This window comes from Cavia porcellus, unplaced genomic scaffold, assembly GCF_034190915.1.
Source record: "Cavia porcellus strain 051 isolate PalLab524CR breed Dunkin Hartley unplaced genomic scaffold, mCavPor4.1 scaffold_15, whole genome shotgun sequence".
NCBI classification, from domain to species: Eukaryota; Metazoa; Chordata; class Mammalia; order Rodentia; family Caviidae; genus Cavia; species Cavia porcellus.
The window spans coordinates 28,938,856-28,961,077 of NW_026947498.1; the positions used below are offsets into that span (position 1 = coordinate 28,938,856).

Sequence of the window (22,222 nt, forward strand, 5' to 3'; positions counted from 1 at the left end):
CCTTCCATTTCATTGTATGTTCTGAGGTTCTCCTCAGGATTATTGAACATTCTGTGTACTGTCTTTAGAAATTTCTTTTCTGTATGCTTACCGAGCAGTTTCAAAGTTTTAAGAATCCATCTTACAATTTTTTTTGTGTAAGAATGTTTTGACTTCATTTGTCAGTTATCTGTAGATTTTAAAAAACTTATTACCAGTTTACATTTGCTACCTCTAATAGAGGATATGTTCTCTGGGAGCAGGCACTTGATCTGTCCTGTCCATGGCAGCATTTTAAGCATTTAGTGCAACACTGAAACCATTTCTGGCATAAAAGGTGTATGTACTGAATAACGATTTGAGTAGCTATTTGAACCTTTCAGCAAAAGTTCCCAAATGCTTTATTCTTTATAGATTTTTCTTAAAAGACTGATCTGAGGAAATGTAGAAACATATTAAAGATTGCGTGTGTGTGTGTGCCTGTGTGTACGTAGGTATATGAGTATATGAATATGTGTGCACAATATTGAAAGGTGTATATATATATATGCATATATGCAAATGAAGAGAACAGTCTCACAGATTGGTACTATATGGAAGGCATATATTTTAATGCCACAAACATTGTAGCTACTTCCCACACAAAGATCTGCATGCAAACTGTAAAGCATTTGTTGAATCCTTAAAAGGAATACTCAAGTAACTGAATAAGATAGTTATTAGGAAATAACTATACCTAATATATGAGTTCCATGCACCAGTTACACCAGTTTTTATGCAACATTTATAATTACAAGAAAAAATATTTTCTTGTATTTCCAAAATATACATGGAAACAAATTCATTTACTCTTTTAAATATAATTACTACTGGCAATAGTACCAAGCAAACAGAAACATTTTAAACTAATTTGAATATAAGTCATTTTAGATTTAAATTTTACTTTGGTTTCAAAATTATAGCCATTATAGTTTTAAACTGAAATACATACACACACACACACACATATATATATATATATAATATTTATATATGTTTACCATCTATTGTCGTAGGGAATATGTAACTTTTATGATGACAGTATAAATTTTCAATTTTCCTGATTACTGGATTATACATTATAGTAATTAAATTTTGATTATTTGTTGATTTAACTTTGCTACTTTGGGTTTTTTAATGAGAAATTTGAAGCATTTATGTTTTGAAATGCACCAGGAGAATTATATGCAGCATTAAAATTTCAAATCAAATGAAGGTACACTCATTTAAAAAGAGCTGTTCTATAATGCTATCATCCCAAAGGAAGAAGAAAATGGCAAGCGAGAAAGCAAAGCTTCTGTTCCAAGAATAATTTCTACTTTATTCAAAGGTCTTCTTAATAAGTAAAACATGAACATGACAGAAGTGGAAGTGATTCAGGTTACTCTGTGCTTGGATCTCTACTTATATATAAAGAAACTAAAGATAAAGTCAAATCAGGGGAGAAACAAATCGATTTCCTTTGAAACAAAGCTGGCAGTACGCTACTGACAAAAAGACTGTACTTTGTACAAGAAAAACAAAGAATTCATTTTTAAATGTTTCTTAAAGATTAGATAAGACTTGATTTCTTTAAATAAAGAAAATATTTGGCATTACAGTTGTCCACGGTAGCTATCTCCTTAGTACTTGCTAAGCCAGATGTTGTTTCATAAAAATAAGAACAAAACAAAGATATTTTCATCATTTTAATAAAATTCACATTAAATACTGCTTTTATTTCATTTTTTAAATTTATGAATAATCCCTGTGTTTAGCTGGCTGCTTCTAAAAATTACATTCTACCTTCTTTACCTATTGCAGATGAGTAAGACACATGCCTCATACTAGTATTTTAATTTGAACTTCAACAATTATAATGTCTATATATGGTTATATTTTTAAAAATTAAACATTTGGTTTCTTCTCTTTTTAGAATTCAAGAGTCTTTAATATAAAAGCATGTAAATGCTATATGATTTTGTATTACACAGACTTAGTAGTGCAGCATTGCTATTAGTGGCTTTTTCCCCAAAGTATGTGCACTGCACACAGAGCAGACAACTTATTGACCTACTCACAATTCTTTATACTTCATATCAATCTCTGAGCACTCACATGATAAGACCACGCAACTGTTTGGATTAAGAAAGGCTGTCATTCCATAGTAATGTGACACTCTCTAGAAAGCAGGGCAATGTTTAAAATTTTTGTTGTTATTGTTAGACAAGATCTTGCTTTTACTCAGATTGACCTCAAGTTTGAATTCTCCTGCTCAGCCTCCTGAGTAGGTAGGATTATACATGTGGACCCTTATGCTTAGCTAATACATATCCTTATTTTTAATCTTTCTCTCCTCTTAAATGTTTTTTTCTTCACCTGAAAATATTTAACATAAAAAAGGAAAATATTTAACATATGTTCACTGAGGTCATTCCATTTGTGAGCAAGTTTTTTTTTAATTGATACTGATTTTAACCACCAAACATATTTATCTAATGATTATAATGAACATTCATATGTTTTATTTTTCTAAACCCTGTCCTTTCAGTTATAAAGAGAAAAAAAATATATATAAAGCCACACATTCATCAATACCAGGTCTTTCTTACCAAAGAGTCACAATAAAGTAATTGAAAAAAATCATAGTTTTTTCATGAACTTGCCAATAAACTGACAGAAGTGGTGGTGAAGGGCTGTAGTTCCACTACTCCACAAGGCTGAGGCAGGAGTGTTACAACTCTGAGCCCAGCCTGGGGCAATTTAATGATTTAAAGAGATCATGTTTCAGAAAAACCAAAAACCCCCAAACCAAAAAATATCAAACAAACAGACAAACAACACGCCTAGGAAAGTAGTTCAGTGTGAAGGCCCTGCCTCAGATTCAATCCCCAGTATCACAAAAAGTGAACAAAATAAAGCTTGCTAGTAAGCAAATTAGCTCTAAAATAATAATTTTAGATTGAGTTTCTGTTTTCATCTATTTGAAGCTTAATATTCCCGAGTGATTTTATCATATTACCATTCCATTGCTTCAACAACTCTGATTTTTGTTGATCTCACTGCATGGCTTTCTTGACCCTTTTTATTCCAAATGGATCCAGGTAAAGTAGCTTATAAATTCTACCCATAACCTGCAGTCCCAGTTCCTTACATATTAAATGACATTCTCTTCTTTTGTCATTGCATCTAGTGCATACACATACTAGTATAAAGATACTGATACGAGATCGGTCTATATTTTCTCATGAGTTTTTAAACCCTAAAGACATGAACTGTTATTCAGGTTTGAATATAACAGTTATCAATACCTGATACACAATAGACACATACAAATATCTCGAAAATGAGAAATTTTATAAATTGTATTAACACTGTAAAATGTGTAACGAATAAACTAAATTTATAGTTTAATTTGATCCATGTCTCAAATTAGTTAATGCGTTAAATTGAACTTGCCTTAAGAGTGACTCTACCTTCCCCCTTTCTGTCCATCTGCCCTAGTCCCCCATTTCTGTGTGTGCCTAGAAATTCTGTTCTCAGATACGCCAGAAAAATATATTAAATATGTTCTGCTACTTTATGCATACATAACACAAATACAAACTACTCAACACACACAAATATGCTATCAGTACTTTTAGGAATGAAAAAGTAAGGCACATAAAAGTTAAGGTTGTTTCAGCAGCAACATTCAATAGATAGTACTGAGAATAAAAAAGAAGTAACATTTATTCTTGCAAAAACTGCAGAAAATGGATTAATTTATCACTATATAAAACTGGAAAATATTTTTTACAAAAATATACCTTCCCTTATGTTTTAAACAATGAGTACATTTAATATTTTAAAAGAACTGCTATATTAAATAATGTACCATGAAACAAGATTTTAAAAGAAAGATGGAATCAGACAGCAGCATTCAAGACTCATATATGTAATGGAAGAGCTAATAATATTAAAAAGAGTAAAGGTAAATTTCAATAAAAAATAATTATGCACTATGTGCTTGACACTTTTCTATGTTGTGTATACGTACTAACTCACTTCACTTTCAAAACAATCCTATGAGGCAGGCACTATGCTACCACTCTGCTAACAAATACACACAATGTGGATTCTTCTTCCTGAAGTCACAGATGAAAAGGCAGTAAGCCTGGATTCCACCACATGGTTTTTTTAACCACCATGCTGTACCTTTTCCCTCAATGTGTTCGTAAAGCATACAGTTGCAGCTAATCTACATATTGAGCTGATTACATTTTATTCTAATTTTTTAAATTGGAAATCATAAGAAAGAAGAAACTGACCAGCCACTGCCATAGTCTACTGATGGAACACCAGACATATTCTTTTACTGCTGGGGTTGGAGCTGTGACCAAATGGGACTTAGAATATCTACCCAAGGTAAGTCAGTACTCTACCATTTGGGCCCAGGTTTTTTTTAGCACTAAGATTTGGTGCTTTAAGAAAAAATATTTTATATAGTCATATGAAACTCTTTTAGAGAGTACAGAATATGGTGCCAATATTAATCACTTCTATTATTTTCAATCATACCTCTTATGATCAGTAATACAAAAATATAAAAATAATTTAGCCATCTCTGCTGCCTTATATATTTTATGTTTATATGATAGGAGAAAAATAAATCTGTACTAATGAAATAAAAAATGCATGGCAAATATGTCTATACTTCAACCGGAGTTGAAAGATATTTTTGAAACTCAAATTTAGAAACATTAAAAAAGTCAAATTGATATTGTTTTCAGAAAACCTATATTGTTTTTAATGATTTCTGACAAGCAAAACACATATCTGAATGCTTAATAAATTATGTAAATATATTTTAATGAAGTTATATAACCATGCTGTTATTTCCTTGTTTCTTTTAACTCACTATGCCTCTGTAAGAGAGAAATAAAAGTGAAATTCTGGAAAACTAAAAAAATTTTAAATGCTTAGAAAATGAGCAAACAGTAAGCTACTTCTCAATCTTGAATTTCTAAAATTGCTTTTTTAAAGTATTAATTTCTTATATGCCACCTAAATTACTTTACTTATAATTATAACTGGTGGCTGAAGATATGTTAGAAGTATTACAATGCCAAAAGCCTTCCACCTCGATGTCCTTTTAAGAAAATCACAAGAGCTTTGTAACATGGCAGTTCTTGGAGATACCAAATAGTAAATAAGAAACACTTGATCCTTATTTTCATTCAGTATTAAATTTATCAAGGAACTCATACACTTTAGAGATTTTCAAATGTGGTATTTTTAATCCCATAAAGTAAGTGGAGAGTAACGTAAAAATTGTAACAGGAAACACAACCCTAGTGTGCAGCTGTAGGACAGGTCTCCCTAGGAAATGAGGCATCAAGACAAAAGATTTGGTCAGGTCAGTAGATGTTGAGTGGGGTGATTCCAGACTGCAGAAGAGAGGGGCAACACAAGGTACAGATTTCAGCAAACAAGGAAACCAGCACGCTAAGCTGAAAGCAAGCTTGCTTGGCTGGAGCTAAGTGATCACTGGGGCCCCCATAGGAGAGCTGCCACAGAGGCTTACAGTTCAGCCGGAGGTCACAGCAGTTACAGGAGGCTTTTAACAGGACAATGATATGATCAGAAAACTGGGAAATGGACATTTACAGCTGTGACAGCATATGGGGAAATACTAAATTTCATTAAATAACATCGATAGACAAAAGTGATACTGTGATTAGAAGATTATTGATTTTTAAATTGAAGAAAGGTTTAGGTAATGAGATAGAAAAAAAAAACTTAAAGGCTCTAAAAGGGTGTTAGAGTTAAAATTAGGAATCATTTGTTTTAAAGACAAAAATAAAGTACAAAAGATCTCAGCCTTATACTAAAGAATTACTTTAAAACTGCATTTGATAGCACAAAAATGGTCATCCATTTTCAGATATGTGTCAGGATTAATTATATTTGTTTAGTCATTAGCAAAAAGTTCTATGAGAAGAGCTCCCAAAACATAACAGACACTTGGCCTGCCCTATGTTGGAGACTGTATATGCATATGGATAGTTACATATATATATATATATATATATATATATATATATATATATATAGTTAAAGTGGTAATATACATATCTCAAAAAATTTATGGAGTTCCTAGAAATTTATCAGTTCTCTAGATTTGCTTCTACCCTCAAGAAAACCATTGAGCAAGACACAAAGAATAGGTAACACCATGAACTTTTTCAGACCTTTCAAGTTCGTAATTTTAAATTACACATGGTCATTAATTCTGTGTCATGTGAAGATAGCTTTTGTTTTACACTGATGATTTTCTGAAGACTCTGCTCTGCACCAAAGGCCAGAGTTCATGTCTTCAATGGAGAGCATCCCCTAGAAAGAGACTTTGCTGCATCTCCAACTTTTGACACTACTGGCAAATATAAACTGATGTCATTTAAAGAACTTCCTGGATAAAACAATAGACTGAGTCACAACTTTTACTTTTCAGATACAGTGGCCTTCAAAAGAATTAATGTTATAGACAGACTGGGAGGGGGATACAGAAATCTATTTTACTTTGAATCTTTGAAAAATTGTTATAGTTTCTAGATATAAGGAAAGCCTTTCCATAGCACATACAATTTAATAAATTATACTTTCACAAATAAATCACTTTAAATCTCCCATTAACCTTCCTAAAATGTCTATTTATCTCACATGTCAATGAACTTATTTGCATAGGCTCATAAACTCAAACCTCACATGAAGATACAGCTGAACAAATTTATTGCACAACCAGTGGGTACAGAGGCAGTCATACTGTAGAATAAATGCTTAGGAGGGACCATTTGGCATTAAGGAATTAAGGTTAATTTAGCTATGGATTTAATGCTTAAAAATCTGCCCAAGAAACTTGGTCTTCTATCTGGCTCACAGGGTGCAACCACCCAGGTCAGGGAGGAGATTTTCTGGCAGGAAAGAATATTAATTAATTTGTATGACTCTGAGAAGACAGGAATATACCAAAAGGTATTGCTAGCACACATGATATCCAAGGTATGATTTCTTGGACTTTTTTATTGTTTACAGTGAGTAAACAAAAGGATCATAAAAATCCAATCCTAGACTTCATATAAAACATTCACATAGAAATGAATAAATCTAAAAAGTTCTAAGGTTTTTATTCTGGAAGAGTCTTTGTACGTATTTTTGTCTTTCTGCCTTTGTCTAGCCTCAAAATGGGTAAAGTCTCCTAACACAAATGTTAAAATGTTTGTTGTTCACCAAATAGAACAAGAAAACTATATAATTTCTTTATTTTACCACTTAGCATCCATCTGACACTAGTGACCTTCAAATTGATCTTCTTTTCTATTTACAAATGAATGTTTGCTCATCACAATATCCCTGAGTTTTGGCTTTCATATACACAACACAAGTATCCTGGTGTACAATTACCTTCCAGACAACCAATATTTTTTGCTTAGTATGTAATTACACGACAACTACATTTTTTTTTACGTTCTTTCTATACTGTGACAATAATAAAACTCAGAATGATTAAATTCAGGATAATAATAATTTCAGATTATCGTTGCCAGCAATATTCAATAAGATGCAACCTTTTAGATTGTGATTTTGTGTCATGTTATTACTGTAACATAATTCTATAGTAGTTTAATTGTAATTTTGCAGTTTACACATGATAGTATATTAAGAAATAAAGACTTTGTGTTTTAAATCAGAAAAGTCAAATCAAAATATTCTACATTATTTCTGTCATTTATGTTAGTTAACATTTTGAACAGATTAAGGATGTGATTACCTCATACTTACCCATGAAATTGAGATAGCCTTCTCCACCAAGTGCATGAGTAATGAGTCGAATCATCTTATGAAGCTGTATTCCACGATCAATAACTGGAGTAAAAGGAGCTAAAACACTCATGTTTGTGTACATTTCAGCATCCATCAGCCAGAATGCCAATGTCTTATCACCAACCAGTGCCTACAAAATAAAAGCTACTGAGATAAATGAACATCACACAGAGGAACCAAGCACATTGATTCCCACCAGAATAATACAACATATTTAGCAGAAAACAAAGTAGAAGTGTGTGGATTATTAATAATTTCATCTGAGGGCCAGGAATTTAGCTCAGTGGCACAAGCACCTCTGGCAACTGAGGGGTCATGAGTTTGATCCCTGGCACCACAAAAACTTTATAATTTCATCTATTTTTAAATGGTTACTTTCTATGCTAACAATGCACTGGTAAAATAAGAGGGCAACACATTTGCATCTAGAACTCTGTGTCGGAGTGTGTGTGTGTGTGTGTGTGTGTACACATAGACTACCACAGATTGAACTCAATGTTTTTACACTGAGCTATATCCTCAGCTCTTTTTTTAAATTTTTAATTTGAAACAGGTTGTCTTAAATTACTAAGTTGCCCGGGCTGGGCTGGAATTTGTTGTCCTACTAAGTCAGCTTTCTAGAATGCTGGGATTATAGGCGTGTGATGCCATGCCTGTGTTTTCTACTTTTTTTTTTTTTTTTAACATAAATTTGCTTTCTCATTATATTTGTTATTTAACCTAAATTTGGTCTGTTTTATCGAAGAATGATAATAATAATGGAGGCAAGTAGTTCAGAAATTTCCTGAGAGGCCTCCTAACAATCTGAATTATTCACAACTAAAAACAGGCAACTAATGTAAATTATTCAGTACTGACACAACAATGGCATATAGAGAAAAGCAGAAGAGAAATTAATCTGTAATTTTAGTATAATGCTACAATTATTGTTACTTTTAGAAAAAAAATTCCAGTCTAATATACCACTAACTTTATTTCAAAAGAAATTTACAGTACTGAGAATTCAAGTCTAGTACTAAGCTACATACTCAATATGTTTTTTTGTGATGCAAGGTTTTGTCAAGTTCCCCAGCCAGGACTGGCATTTGCCATCCTCCTGCCTCAGATTCTCAAGTGATGAGATTATAGGCCCTTGCCATGCTGTTCCACCTTCGCTGACTACCCCTTTACAAATAAAATGACTTATTTAAAACTCTGTACTTTAGCACTTTCTATTTTTTTTAAAATTTTTATTAGTATGTGTTTGCAGTACACAATACTTACACTCACTGTGGGAAATCGGTATATGTACATAAAATCTCAGTGCTTTTTATTTCTCTTTCTCTCCACTCCCATCTTTAAAAATTCTTCATGCCATTATCAGATTCATTTATTTATATTATCAGTCCTTGTCTAGTTTATTATCATAAGTACAGACTAACAGCTACACTAACAGGTCAAAAAAATAAAGAATGCATAAGGTATTTGTTTATTTTTTTTAGGGAGAGCTTCGCTACATATTCCAGGCTGGCCTTGAACTCATCTTGTGGCTAGGGTTAGCCTGGAACTCATGACAATATTCTACCTCAGCCTCCTGAATGTCACGATTACAGCTAAAAGCTACCATAACTTTCTCTGTATTAACTTTTGAATGTCTAATTCTATTAATTTTTTTCTCATCTTTTGGTTATGTTCACAAATGAGATTTTTTTTTTATATTAAATCACTCTCAAAAATACCACTGTAAAGCCTAGAAAGATGATATCCTTTTGTAATCCCTCCGGAGCTTGTCCCAGCAGGATCTTAAATTTATGGCTAGTCAGAACTGCAACACCAAGAGCCATAAAGTAAGAAAGAAGGAAGCAAGGAAGGAAGGAAGGAAGGGAGGAAGAAAGGAAGAGAGAGAGATAGAGAGAGCAAGCAAAAAAAAAAAAAAAAAAAAACAGGAAAGGAAGAGACTAGTATAGTGAAGCACAGCTTTAAATCCCAGGACCCTGGGAGGCTGTCATAGAAGGATCTCAAATTTAAGGCTCAAATCCTGTCAGCAATTTAGTAATTTAGGGAGACCTAAATTCAAGAAAAGATTCTGGGAGCCCAGCATCATGGTAGAGCATCATAGTTCAATCCCCGGCACTTCAAAATAATTGGTGATACTTATAAAATTTAATTTATCTTATGAACAAAGTAATGAATTTATCTAAATTTTAATTAGCAATTTTTAAAATATTTTACTATAATTTATATATTTGTGCTTATTCATTTTGTAAATGAGATTTTTACATTTTTAGGTTTTTATCTGTCTTATGGGTAATACTTGCTTTTAGAAAGAGTGAGGCAACTACATCAATTCCTACATTCTTGACTTGTAATATAAAACTGAATTACTGAAGGCACTTTACTTTAAGGTACAAAAAATATTTTTCACAAATTTGTTGCTTTACAACCAGGTTGTGAACTACGAAAGAAATCTATCAATTTTGTCTTCAATTTGTTTATTCCACTCATGTATATATTTTTTTATTTATTCATAAAATAAAATGTATTAGAAATGTACAATATGCTACACCTCCTGGGTGTTTACAATAGAAGCACATAAATTATGCATGCATTTGAATTTTTACAACACTATGTGTTTGGTGAGAGGTTCCCACTTCCTCATCTCCTTGCCCTCCACCACTTAAACTACTACAACTCTTCCCTCAAGTTTGAGTTTTAGATATTTAATAGACACTTAATTGATCTGCTCCATGGTCAAGGATACTATCTATGCCCCAAACTGGAAGATGCAAAATTTAGCACAGCTTGTTGGGAAGACCGGTAAATTTCTGTGAAAGGTCAAACAATACTGTTGTAGGTGTTGTGGGCCATGCTGTCCACCTCAACTACTCAATCTGCAGGGTGGCAGTAAAAGCAGCACATAAACGAATGAGCCTAACTTTACTTACATATCTAACAGCAGGCAGCTGTTCCTAGTTACATACATTGTGGTAACCAATTCCTAGTTACACACATTGTGGTAGAAGAGAAACCTAAAAATACATGTAAGTGTAAACCATGAAATGGTCAATTTTGGTTTAAATAATGGAGAAATTTATTCTTTACTTTCAATTTTTTAAAATAGGGATACTTCCAAGAATTTAATATTTTTATTGCTTCCTTTTTTATCTATACAACACAAATTATTGTATTTTTGATGTTTATGAGGATTAAAATGGTTCTAAGTAGCTAACTAATCTCCTCTGTTTTACAGAAGAGGAGCCTTAGACAATTGGGCAGGGCATGGAACAGGGAACCCGATCTTTTCTAGAATGACAAGCTGAATCCAACAGGGCTGTTAAGATGAGCTTTGCTGTTTGGACAGAAGTTTAGGCTGCTTTAGAGACGAGGACTTGGGGTGCAGTCGAGATTTTCATGACTGAGGAAAAAAATAAGGAAATCTTGCCCTGGGTATAAAAGAAAAACTCTAGAAGAAGGAAATCTAAGACTGAAAATAAAATTATACTGAAGGCTTTTTCTTTATGGTAAATGTAAACACACAACATTTTCAACTGCAATGTACAAATTTTAATTACAGTGTCAGAGTCAACACACTACATTTTGAAACTGGAATTTCTAGATCTAGAAAACTTAAAATGTCTTTAGTGTGAGTTTTCATCTAGATATTCATACACAAAATATGCTACAGTAAGTGTATACTATAAAAGTGTGTGCTTAGACATGTTTTTAAGAATTAAGTATGAGAGTGATAAATACTGAGAAAGGTATGAATTCATACACATACTCCTTTACCTGATCATGGCTCTCTGCATAAGCAATACACTTTTCAAGATGGCGTCGATTTGTGAGGGTATGTACTATATTGCCCATATTCCAATCTTCATCTTTCAATTCTTTAAGTATCTAGATACAGGAGAGAAAAATAAACATATAGGTAAACCATTATTTTTCTTTAAATCTCAATCTGAATGCATATATCATCTTTTTCGTTTTTTCGTTTTTGGTTTTTTATCGGTACCAGGGATCGAACTCATGACTGCCTGCTTACAAGGCAGGCGCTTATGCCGCTGAGCTAAATCCCCAGCCCCTGAATGCATATATCATCATATAATTCCAAATTGTTTGACAAGTAGATATTATCCCATTAAAATAGCACTATCATAAAGTTTTAAAGAAATCATAGTTTTTAGATGCAATATCTAATGGACGGTGACACACTACATGTGTGTACTTGGTTTTTGTGCAAATAGCTTAAATCACAATTTAAATTGCTTGCAATTTTTTTTCTGTAATAACTGCCACCTCTTAGTGCCCATAGTAAAGTGATATTGTACCATATGTCTTCCTGTAACTTTCACAAATTAGAAGTATACTGCTAAATGTTTAGATCTGAATGAAATAGTTTTAATAGGTAGCATATTTTGTCCCATTCTTAAACAATGATCCATTTCAAAGTTAAACTGAAATTTATTTACATAAAATACTGTTATTATCGCTGTACTTTGTTTTTATTTCATTTTCTTCAATTTGGTTGTTACTCTCTAACATTGCTTTGACTGGACTGACCTTGCTGAGATCTCAGATGGTCATCTCTGGGGACAGTAACTGCTCTTGTCCCTGTTCCATACTCGGTGTTCACAATACTGTTGACCATCTCCCTCCCCAAGAATTGCTCCCTTTAGTCTATCCATGTGAATCTCATGTTATTTCTTCCTACTACTAGTGACGACCTGAAAAAGTCTTTCTCTGACTGTAATATAAAAGCCGATGCTCCTCAGGTTTATGTCCTGAATACAGTCTCCCTTTTTTCAAGATACTTTTTCTGCAAATGAAGTCACTGACAGGATTCTGAAATGGCCTCATAATTCCTTCTCTCATCTATTTATATCCCCATGCAATTCCTGCAAGTGAGTAGACTCTGTGAATATGGTACTGCTCCTTTGAAGAAACACGAGATGGTAATTGAGTAATGTTTTAAACTTCTGAAATCTGCAGCCAATTTTTACCTAACAATAGAAAACTAATCCAAATTTCGGCACCAGATTGTACTTCAGATATATGCAGCAACTTGGCTGAATTGCTGATGAGATGAATTCATCTCTGCATGAATTTTTCAGAATTTTGCTTATATTTTCCTTTGCTGAGGTACTGTTCTTTGGAGTCCAGACCTGATTATTCAATCCCAATAGTTCCAATGGGAATCACTGGGCACCAAAAGGTGGTTGATCACAGACAAAAGATGAGCCACTTTACATGTTCACACCCAAGTTCCCACAACCTAGGAATGTGTTACAGGTAAAAAGGACTTCAGAGATTTGTTGACCCTGAGACCATCAAGATCAAAAAAAAAAAAAAAAAAAAAAAAAATCCTGGATTATCCTTTTTGGCCAAGAAAGAAGCATGTGTGTCAGAGTTAGACAAAGATTTATGATGCTCTTGTGCTGGCTTTGAAGATGGAATAAGAGGCCACAAGGGAAAAACAACAGTTAGAAGCTAAAATATCTGTCAGCCTACATCCAGCAAAGGAGTTCAATCTAGAATATTAAGATTCTCAAAACTTCACAGTAAATAAATGTTCTAATTGGAAAACAATCCACAGATATCAGCAGATGTCCTACTCGGTGAGTATCCAGAAGGCATATAAAAACATATACTGGGATAAAAAGAACATGCACTGGGATAAAAAATTCAGGAAACATACACTAAAACTACAGTGAGAAATAACTACATGCCTATCATAATAGCTAAATTAAAATAGTAATAATAATAAATGCTCACAAAAACATAAAGAATTAAGATCTCTCAAACATTGCTAGAGGGAATATAAAATAATACTGCTACTCTAGAAAAGAGTATGACAGTTCTTGGAAAAGTAAACTATGGGACTCAGTAATTGCACTATTAAGGATTTACCTCGTACCAAAGATAACTTACAGTCATTAAAAAAGGGTTGAATATAAAATGTTTATAGCTTGTTCATAACAATTACAGTGTGGAAGCCACCTGAATATTCTTCAGTAGATAATGTATTAATGATACATGAAACAATCTTGATAAATCACCAGAGAATTCTGATAAGTACAAACCCTGGTCCAGAAAGTTTATATACTACATGATTTCATTTATAAAACATTATACATGAGATCACATAAATGGTTGCCAGAAATTCAGGAGCAATTGTGGGTAACAGCAAAGCATATATAGCTAAACAACTCTGTGAAGTTAGCTGGTATTGATGTAAGCATTCGATGCCTTGACTAGATCAATGTCAGTATAGTGGTTATAACACCGTATTAAACCTTTGGAAGATGACACTGCAGGGAGATATTTCTTACAACTGCAAGTGAATATACATTACTTCAATATAAAATTTTAAATAATAACTTTAAAAATAACAAAAATACTAAGTAATCAGAAACTATTTGGTGACACTAACAAATCAGTAGTTAGAAGTGACACATTTTATAATTTAAAATGATTAATATATGTTTATATTGTCATTGCATGCCCACTTCAGCGATTCAACCTGATCAAGTAAAATGAAAGGACATAACAAAGTTGACATATTTTATGTAGTCAAATATTTATTAAATACATTATTAAACAAGAATTATGTTCCAAATTAGAAATTATCAAATAATACAGCTGAAAAATGTACTGAATCTGCTTTAAACAACAAGGAGTGAAATCTAGCATTCTAACTATGTTTATTATATGTGCAGTTTGAGTATGGCACATAATCATTTATGATGATTTAATATTCTTGCAAAATTTTACTGTCATGTAGGGAAAATTATAGACATTTATTATGTTTTAAAATTCACAAATTAGAAAAGCAGAGAAAAAAATCACTGTATCCAAGTTCTTTTCAAAATACTATTTACAGTTTTATTGACTAACATCCCATTTCGATGATGTAAAAAGTTTTTAAATAATAACATAAATGAGAAGATGACATCTGCCTTTAGAGAATTTATAACTTAAGATGACAGAGTGGTCATATCATAAACATAGGACCATACACTTTCTTATTTTTATGTTGCTCTGCCTACTACTATTCTTCAAACATATGAAACTGTATGTTAATTAGGTTAAAATTAAAAATTTGCAAAAACACTGCCATCAATCTTCCAAGTAAGATATATATGAATGTGAGCTACAAATGACTGCAAAATAATTTCACAATTAAAATATTAGGAAATATTTTTGAATCTACACCAAAATAATGGTCAGAGTTTTTCACCAAGAAGTTAAAAAGAAGGATTTCATGCTTGTGAAAGAAAGAAGACTATGCTGCAGACTAAAAATACTAAGACAAGGACTGATAAAGTTTACACCAAGGTGAGAAATTTTAAAATCACAGTATTTAGAAAAGAATGAATTCAAGGCTACCTTTTGATGTATTAAAGCCTAATAGTCATTTACATTTAATTTCTCAGTCTAATAGTCTCGTAAAATACTGCCTTTGAACCTGATAGCGTTTAAGGAATCACTTTAAATAAAAGAGCAGAATTCATGTGGGTAGGAGTTTAACTATCATAGATGTGCACTGTACAAATTGTCTAGGTGTACAAGAAAGGCAACAGGAGATGAGTCCAATAACCATACCCTCAGAATAGATTTTTATGATTTTTCTACACAAAGTTAGACATTTCTACCATTGTAGTCTCATGGAATTAGTGCAAGACTGTGCTCGTCAGAGTCCTTTATACATACATCTGATGTATGGACATTATACTCAGCCCATGTTTACAAATGTCCTCCTCAAGATCCTCCATGTCAAATCTAAACTTACTTTCACCCTTTGGATAAAAAAAGACATGTATTTTTCTCTTCCTATATTTTATCATACACACAAACACACACACATATGTGCATTCATATAAACCAAACTACTTAAACAATCATTAAATTTAATAAAATTATATTGAGAAATAATGTGTAAAGCTCCATGCAAAATTAAAGGATTCATTCCTATTGTCTAGCATAAGGTAAGGACTTTTTAAATGCTGAGTGAAGAAATAGATGAATTCAATTTTTTGAGGAAAGATCATAATAAAAAGTAAGTGCAGAGAATTAAATAGTAACTTCTACAATAGCATGTTCATGATAGGGCTGTAATTCGCATGTCTTGTTGCCGGGCAATTTGGACCACCTACAGTATATGTTTGACTCTTCCACTATTAATTTTATTAATAAAAAGACTGATAAAAGTGACTAGATCCATTTGTACCACCAGTAGTACAAACTGTCCAGTGGGACAGTCAACGCATCTACCACAGGTGGTTCAGACCAGCAGAACGTGTTAATGGACAATGTCCCAGGAGAAATGAAGGCTTTGATGAACTTCGAGGTATTTAAACTATCAGCAGTAAAGTTTTACACAAGTTTATTAGCAATGAAAAATTCCTTATTAAAAATCATATGACTCAATATCCTAATGGAAGAATTTAATACTTATAATATCTTTAACTAATGATGACTAAGAAAAAGTTGAAGAATAAATAAACCAACATAGTATCCACAGGAAAAATAAATATTTACGTGAAACCTTACCTGGATCCATTTATCCGGAATGGCCATGGCTAACCGATAGTCAAAACCACCTCCTCCCTGGGAAATCGGAGAACAAAGAGCTGGCATTCCTGATACATCCTAAAACAAAGCAGATGAGCACTATTAGTTCATATGCCTCGAACATTTTATAGACACAAATATACATATGAAATATAACCGCTATGTGTTATATTCTCCATATATGCTATAGTCAGTGGTTCACAAGCATACAGATAATATAGGATACATATTATAGGATTATTTTATAATATTCACCCAAAAAGTCAAATGCAGAAGAGTGCAAGAGATCTGTCCACAAACTAAACACCTAAAGAATCCATCCAAGGGCCTGGATCCCAAGATAATGTCCCACAGGAGTATGGTGGAAGGCCTGTCCAAAGCAATGTCTCATGCAAGTCTGCATCAAGGAACTGCACCAGGAAGGTGCAAAAAAGCCAGTGGTGAAAGTTAAAATGTCTGCACTAGTCTGGTGAAGGACTTCTGTTAGATGGCTGAAGGATCTGTGCTGAACTATTCAATTATATGCTTCTGTGATTATGTTATAAAATAAAATCTATCAGGAAAGTATATGCTGTGAATGATATATAACAAGAATCTCGAACAATAGAATACTACTGGAAATAAGGCAGATACAAAAATATTTGCTGAGTGAAAGGTTTAAGGTATCCTGACTTCTGGGATTTATTAACTAGGGTGTAAATACATAAAAAACAAACATTAATGAAATGGCAATAAAATGAGATGACAATAAAATATAGCTGTGATAATTCACTAAAGTATACAGAAAACAAAACAGCAAACCCTATTTTCTTCTACTATTTCATTTCAAGTACTACATACTTTGGCTACCTTGAAGTACTTACACTTTTTTATGCCTTTCACAAGCTTTTTTACTTGTTTCTTGCCAAAAGTCTTCCCTGGATTAATACTTTTACTTGTTATGTATCACATTCTAAAACATCTTTGAGACAACCCAAATGCTCATTTACTGCAGTAGCATCCCAAACTCTTTCCAAAGAGGTGACGAAAAAAGAAGTGTCTTATTTCTATGGATCCCCCAGATAATTTATTATTTTATGGAAGAAATGTATAGATAAATATTTACATGTAGAATAGAGCCTTAAGAAGATAAAATGCTTGCCAATGATATCTTATTTCTGCACAGTTCTTAATAGTTCATTAAAGTTAGAAAAACAAATGGTCAACAGAAAAGGAAACATTTTAAAGGTTATATTTATCAAATTATACGTCACGCTTTCGTAGATAATGTAGGTAGGTAGTAAACTGATTATAAGTGTCTGCTGATTATAAACACTGAGCATCAAGCACCACAAAGCAATCACACATGCAAATCTTTCCAAAGGACTTTCCCTGATGAGACCAAACAAACAAGAGTAATGACTGGTGCCAGTGTGATATCAAAAATCAGGATAAATTTTCTTAAAAGGACATTAAAATATGTCATGGTTTATGTCTGTGTCCCCCAGGCCTCATGAGTTTGCATTGTTCATTTGTGATAGTTGATTGTATAGTGCTTGGATTGATGGTGTCAGTGCTCCACCCACATAGGGGTGGAGCCAGGATGTGATGTAATGGCAGGAAGAAGGTGTGTTTTGCCCCCCCCCCCTTTTTTTTGTCTTTTTTCTTTTTATCGATACTGGGGACCGAACTCACAAATGCTGCTTGCAAGGCAGGCGATTATGCCGCTGAGCTAAATCCCCAGCCCCTGTTTTGCTCTTTGCTGGTTCCAGCTTGCTGTTTGCAGCCGCCATGAACTGCGGCCCAGCCATGCCCGCCTGCCTTGGAGCCAACTGAGTGTGGACTGAAACCTCCAAAAATTGTAAGAAATAAACCTTTCCTTACCCAACTTGGGCTTCAGGTATTTTGTCTCAGCAACGAGTAAAAAGTAACTAAGACAAAATATATCCTGAATTATACTATTTAATGTTTCCATAAAAAGAATCACTAAAAAAAAAAACATGGACATTAATTTGTCTTGATTGTTAAATGAATCCTAGGTACATATCCTATTAACACATACAAGTATCTGTACTCTCAAAAATTTAAAAGGAAAAAAAAGTATATGTAAAAAGGAGGAAAATAAATACACTTGAAAATTAGAAAGCTACCATCAGATAGGGTGGTTTAAAAAGGATTCAGATGTATTATGTACATTTTCCAACTCACTAGGATAAATGAAATTATTATGTATTGCAAACATGTAATAATAACTTAAAAGTTGATTTCTGCTGATATAGTACATAAAACTGATTGTTTTTTAATGAAATTAAGATACGTCTAATTCTTTAATATATAAACAAACAGAAAGTAGGGCCTGGGATTTAGTCTGTCTGGCAAGTGCTAGGTTGTGAGTTAGATCCCTGGTACCAAAAAAAAAATAAAAAAATAAAAAGTTCTCCCTCTCTTCATAAAAGCTCCCCAATCACCTCCAATATAGAGCTTTACGCAGGGATTTAGCTCAGTGGCATAAGCGCCTCGCTGGCAAGTGTGAGGTTGTTTGATCCTTGGTATCAAAAAGATAAAAAATTTGAAAACAAAAAATAAATAAATAAAACACATGCCTATTTCAGAGGGGTGATAATTTAAATAAGTCATTGCATAGAATGGTAGCTATATTGTAGAAAAATGGTTTCAATCATAATTTTCATTATAAATAAATTCATGTCTGATATATAATTTTATACAAAATTATACATTTGTTTTTGTAAAAAAAACAATTCATGAGGACCAATTCTACATTTTGATGTTTGATGTTTGATGTTTTATTACTGAAATTGAAGTGGTTTTCAATTTAAGTAGAATAAATTGAAGATACATCTTACTTAAAAAATAAAATCCAAAAACAAGCAATATGAAGTAGTCTAAAATCTCCAAGTTTCATTGGTAAAAACCATGGTAATCAGAGAACTCCCTAGATAATAAAGCCATTTTACTTAAAATGAATGGAGAGATCAATGTAACAATTCTAACTTTCATGTATTAAATAATTGGTTCTTTTTCTTCAGAATACACTTTTGATTTTCACTGTCATTTTTTGTAGTATTTTGTCATATATAACATCTCTGCTTTGAATTACTATAAATGTAATTGACAAAATAATTGATTTTTTGAAGTTTGACAGATAAAGTTAAAATACTATGCAAAAGAATGCAAAATTTAAAATACACTCTGATGTTAAAAAACATTCCACACATAAAGGACTGTGTTAGCACAAGTATTAGCAAGATGTGCTAAGATCAAATGTAAGTAGGTAGAGAGCACTAAATTCATACTGAGTATATAAATAGTATTATAATTTTGGGTTTGTTTTTTAAATTAAGAAATCATTTGAAGAACATGAGTGAAGTTGCTGTATTTCCAGAAGATATTTACCAGGTAAAAAGCCTAAAGGGTGTACAACTGTTCTTTCTCTAGGGACAAATAATGAAATTTATTTCAATTAGGTGTAGAGTTTTGCTTTTGAGTAATGATGGATACAAAAAAGGGCTATACAAATAATACTATAAGGCGATTCAATACACTTTCATTCCAATGAACTAAATAACATCAATATAAACATACATTTAATGCCAACTTTTTCTAAAGATATTTTTACTGTTTTTAGATGTCCACCACTATACTCTTTATGGTACAGTTTAAAAATCTTAAATTCAATTTTCATAATAACTTCTAGTTAGAGGATTCAGAAAAGCAGGGGGATTTATTATTAAATCTAAATTAGCATAAACATTTAACAAAGTTCTTAATTTATCACATTTAGCACAAAGAAGGGAATTGTCAATTACACATATTCCAAATTATATCAATATAGCACTGCTTTGGGACAGTTAATCAAGAATTTTCAGTAATCATGAATAACTATGAACATTTGGCAATCTAAGAGAAATAACATAAACAAAAAGGTAATCACACCAGAACAAAAAGGTCTGAGAAGAGCTTGCAGGCTATGCTATTTCAAATGATTACACCCCGAAAAGAGAAACATAAATGAAGAGACAGACACACATTAACATTCAATTATTTGCTGAGGATCTCAGGGCACAAGGACATGTCCACTGATGAGAATATTTTACTTTCTTACAACAGGCATTTTCTTTTTAACAAAGGAGCAGTGACAAGTAATTAGTATATATTACCCCCTAATTGGAAAACAGTGAATTCTAAAGAAAATGCCACTCATTTAAGATAGCTGTATTATAGTCTGGGTACAATGCCATTTATGCAATTATTGACAGCATGAGATTAATTATTCAAATACTGTATGGTAACAAAATGTCCTGTCTTAAAAGGAGTCAGAAGATAAGAGATCATTATGGCTTTACCTCAGCTATTGTTATGGAATCTGGATACAACGTATGAATCAAATGATTTGCCAACATGAGATAAACCAGGGCATCTTCATCTACTTGTAGTCCAAAATATTCATTATAATCACCTGAAAAACCCTCACCTAAAGAAAAAAAGAATCAATACAGATGTATTATGCCAACATGCAAACCTTTACCCTTGTACAATCATACTTGAAATTGATATAAAATTTTTTACTATAACAAAGTTATAGTAAAATAGTAATAATGTCGTTATTCACAAAGTGCACTAACTAAAAAATGCTTTGTATTAATATTGAGTTTAAACAATTCTGCAAACTTGTTTTTGTTGCTGTTATTGATTTTTGGTTTAAAAAAGGAAGTGAGGGTTGGGGATGTAGCTCAGTGGTAGAATCCTTGCCTGGTATGTTTAAGTAAACTTTAAAGGTTTAATTTTAAACAAACTATACAACAGAAAAACTATGTGATACTGAAAAGAAACCCTAAATTTCAAACTATTGATTCAGTTCAGGTCACATCAATAAAATGACAGTGTAATGTTTTAGCAGGTCCCTCTGAAATAAATATGAAAACCATCAGGAAACTGAGATGTAACATTTATATTATTTTATTGGAGCATATTAATTTATGCTCAACAGATTTTCTAAGATGATCAAGTATAACTAACCTTCCTTCTATATCTTCTCTTATCTCCTGATTTTGCTTGTTTAAATTATATAGTACTTATTTGGATAACACTGTATTGTTTCAAAAATATACTTTAATTTTTAGAATTAAATCTGTGTTCAACACTAGCTTTTTTTGTTCTACTTCCATATATATGAATTTTTTTTCAGACTGGTGAATTCCATTACTGAAGAATATACAAGTTATTTATGTTTATATAATTTGGTGGTAAATCAAGTATATTTCTCTATTTGATCTGTCATTCTCTTTTAAAGCAATGTTGATTAAAATGTATATATTCAAGATAATTATTTGCTATAGGTATGTATTATATACTAATTACCAGTCAAATTAATTATATCTATCACCACCCACAGATACCATCTGTGCATGTGTGTATGTACATATGTATGTATGGTGAGGACCCTCAAAATCTGCTCTTATTAAATTACAAATAAACAGTACAGTATTCTTAACTGAAGTCATCATCCTGTACATACGATCCGGCAATCTATTCATCTTTTTATATCCTTTAACCAAAATTTCCCAATTTTCTCTAACTTACCAGCCAATGACAACCACTATTCAACTATCAAATTCTTAAGTCATATTGTTTTCCTAAGAAATCATTATTGAGTCCAGCCAATTATTTCTTCCGTAAAGTGAATTACCTTACCTTCTTATGTATTTCCTGATGAACTTAAGTGTTTGTAAATTAAATATTCTGTCTTAACTTTTTTTTTCACAAATTCTGTGGTTTACTATATGATCTCTTTTTAGTGAACTTTCTGGTT

At 32.2% G+C, this 22,222-nt stretch overlaps 1 protein-coding gene across 3 annotated transcripts in view; it reads right to left on the reverse strand.

Moving 5' to 3' along the window:
- Gbe1 (1,4-alpha-glucan branching enzyme 1) overlaps positions 1 to 22,222 on the reverse strand; it is a 248,599-nt gene that overhangs the window by 59,953 nt on the left and 166,424 nt on the right. For all 3 annotated transcript variants that reach the window (XM_063224755.1, XM_063224754.1, XM_063224756.1), the window contains exons 9-12: positions 20,757 to 20,884; positions 16,393 to 16,491; positions 11,629 to 11,739; positions 7,819 to 7,990 (exon numbers count right to left, since the gene is read on the reverse strand). In XM_063224755.1, coding sequence (XP_063080825.1) covers positions 7,819 to 7,990; positions 11,629 to 11,739; positions 16,393 to 16,491; positions 20,757 to 20,884 — 510 coding nt within the window. The remainder of the gene's footprint in view (positions 1 to 7,818; positions 7,991 to 11,628; positions 11,740 to 16,392; positions 16,492 to 20,756; positions 20,885 to 22,222) is intronic.